This window comes from Rhagoletis pomonella, unplaced genomic scaffold (genome assembly GCF_013731165.1).
Source record: "Rhagoletis pomonella isolate Grant_MI unplaced genomic scaffold, Rhpom_1.0 Rhpom_scaffold_00002, whole genome shotgun sequence".
In the NCBI taxonomy this organism is placed as follows: Eukaryota; Metazoa; Arthropoda; class Insecta; order Diptera; family Tephritidae; genus Rhagoletis; species Rhagoletis pomonella.
The window spans coordinates 114,429,735-114,431,799 of record NW_023458556.1 but is presented as its reverse complement, the minus strand read 5'-3'; the positions used below and the strand labels follow the sequence as shown (position 1 = coordinate 114,431,799).

The 2,065-nt window shown below is 43.4% G+C and overlaps 1 protein-coding gene across 1 annotated transcript; it reads right to left on the bottom strand.

Moving 5' to 3' along the window:
* LOC118734363 (vitellogenin-2) lies at positions 1 to 1,761 on the bottom strand. The gene is made up of 2 exons (XM_036464087.1): positions 1,310 to 1,761; positions 1 to 1,247 (listed from the first exon to the last, which is right to left on the bottom strand). Exons 1-2 carry the CDS (start codon positions 1,518 to 1,520, stop codon positions 187 to 189), a joined length of 1,272 nt encoding a protein of 423 aa, XP_036319980.1. The 5' UTR covers positions 1,521 to 1,761; the 3' UTR covers positions 1 to 186.
* Between the last annotated feature and the right edge of the window lie 304 nt (positions 1,762 to 2,065).

Below are 2,065 nucleotides of genomic sequence, written 5' to 3'. Positions count from 1 at the left end.
TTTCAATGGGATATTGATATCACGGAAATTATTTTTTAATACCAAATGGTTTTTATTTACAAATCAGGTTTACTCTTTAGAGTAAAAAGCAAATATAAAAGTGAACATTTTTTTAATTAAATCAAATGCAATGTAGGTATGCATATTTAAAGCTGAGTCAGTGGCTTTGGTCATCTTGAATATCTTCTAATAATCGTTTGAACTGGTGCGACTGGCAACCGGGTGGATTCCATGATAAGTGTTCTGCCTCTGAGCAGGGGTGCTTTTTCCGAATGGGCTTTTGGCATTTACCTGCAAAATATAGTCGCCTTCCAGATCGTAATCGGCAGCAATTCCCATGTAGGCGCGTCGACCATCACCATTGTTGTTTTTGTACTGTTGTAACGACTCAGCGGCGACAGCTGGGAAATTACGTTCATTGCCTGGACGCACTGACTCGGCGAAGTAACGAGTAGCGCGCAGAGAAGATTCAATGATATCATCAGTACCGGGCATGGTGACTGAAGGGCCATTGGGGTAGAAGTCAACATCGCCAGCACGTGAAACTGTACCCATGCCGTAAGCGGAGGTGTGGATAGCGTCGACGAAGTCAGCACTGCCGCGTGTCAAACCGACTAGTGTATTGGGTTTGCGTGCATAGATCTTTGAGGGATCCATTGCGGTGATGCGTCGCAGCTTGTTGCCTGTTTGACGGGTATACTGACGTGCAGCTGCACCGGCTACGTGGGCACCAATGCCTTGTGCAACGATGCTGATAACTTCCTGGGGCACATCAGCTTGCGACGTGAGTTGGACCAAGGTATTACCGATGTTAGCACCAACTCTGTTGATGTCTAGCAGAGCCAATTCTTCGAAGTTCCTGATGACAGCACCTAAGTCGATGACTACTAGATTGCCAGTGGGTCTGCGCTGTTGGCTGGTAGTTTCCTCGCTTGACGAAACAGCCTGCTCAAACTCATCGCCGTGGTTGATTTGTACCTGGATTTGTCCATTGTACATTTGCAAATAGGCTTGTATGAGCCTTTGGTTAGCACGCTCGGCGTCACGCAGTTTTTGTTGGGGCAGACCGGTGATGAAAATTGTGACCTCCTGTTCGCCGAAATGAGGTTGCTGCTTGGCAACGGACACCAACTTGTTCAATTTGAAGTTGACACGCTGACCGGTTGGCGTGAATGTGTAGGCAGGAATATCATCGGGGCTGGGTGCATAACTTGGCTCAACATTGCGGCTTAGCATTGACAAGTGATCTAAAAAGGAAAAGAATATTAAATGATTCCATTTAAAGGTTGTATTTCACACCAAAACTCACAAATCTTATTCAATAATTCTGCAGCGTCCATAGCAGGCATTTCCTTCAGTTTTTCGAAGGTAATATCATTTATAGCTGGCAAGTCCTCCAACTCCCGAGGAGAAAGCCACTCGCTGGGCTGCAGGCTATTGCGAATTGAATTGCTGTTGCGATGGGCCGTCGCCGTAGATAGCAGGACCACCACTAAACAGAAGATGCGTAAAGGATTCATGCTTGTATGTTTTTATGAGTCCGGATGTGTCGTATGCTAAGAGCAGTCGAATCGAACTGTAGCGATGACAAAAACGAAAGTGAAGCTTTTATACCTAAAACTCAGTGCACATTCATATGAGTGTATTGTTTTTTACGTGTGTTTGCATACGGTTTTAGAAAAAAAGGGCAAAAATGCTGAAAAGCGTTTATTGAATTTATTGAACTCGCACGGAAAACTGCTGTCAAAGAAAAATCAAAATAAAAAAGTATCAGACATGTGTGAGACAATCAAATCGGCTGAAATGAGCAACTTATAGCAAGAACCAATACGAGCGGATGTTACACGGGTATCCATCCATAGCTGAGCTATATGTAGGTTTTGCTTATCTGCTCATTCCCAACAATTCAACGTATGAAGGGAATTGATAAGCGCATTACCAGACAACACACTAATAACCACTGATTTATTTTGCTGATTTTGATTGATTGTTGGCAATATTTTTTTTTGTTTTCAATTCTTTTGAAATCGACACAAGCGAAGTAAATTTAGCCAATTCGAATTAA

Coding starts and splice junctions, on each gene's coding strand:
- LOC118734363 (XM_036464087.1), bottom strand. CDS start 1,520: ATGAATCCTTTACGCATCTTCTGTTTAGTGGTGGTCCTGCTATCTACG. Junction 1,248..1,309: donor AGAATTATTGAATAAGATTT/GTGAGTTTTGGT, acceptor TTTCCTTTTTAG/ATCACTTGTCAATGCTAAGC.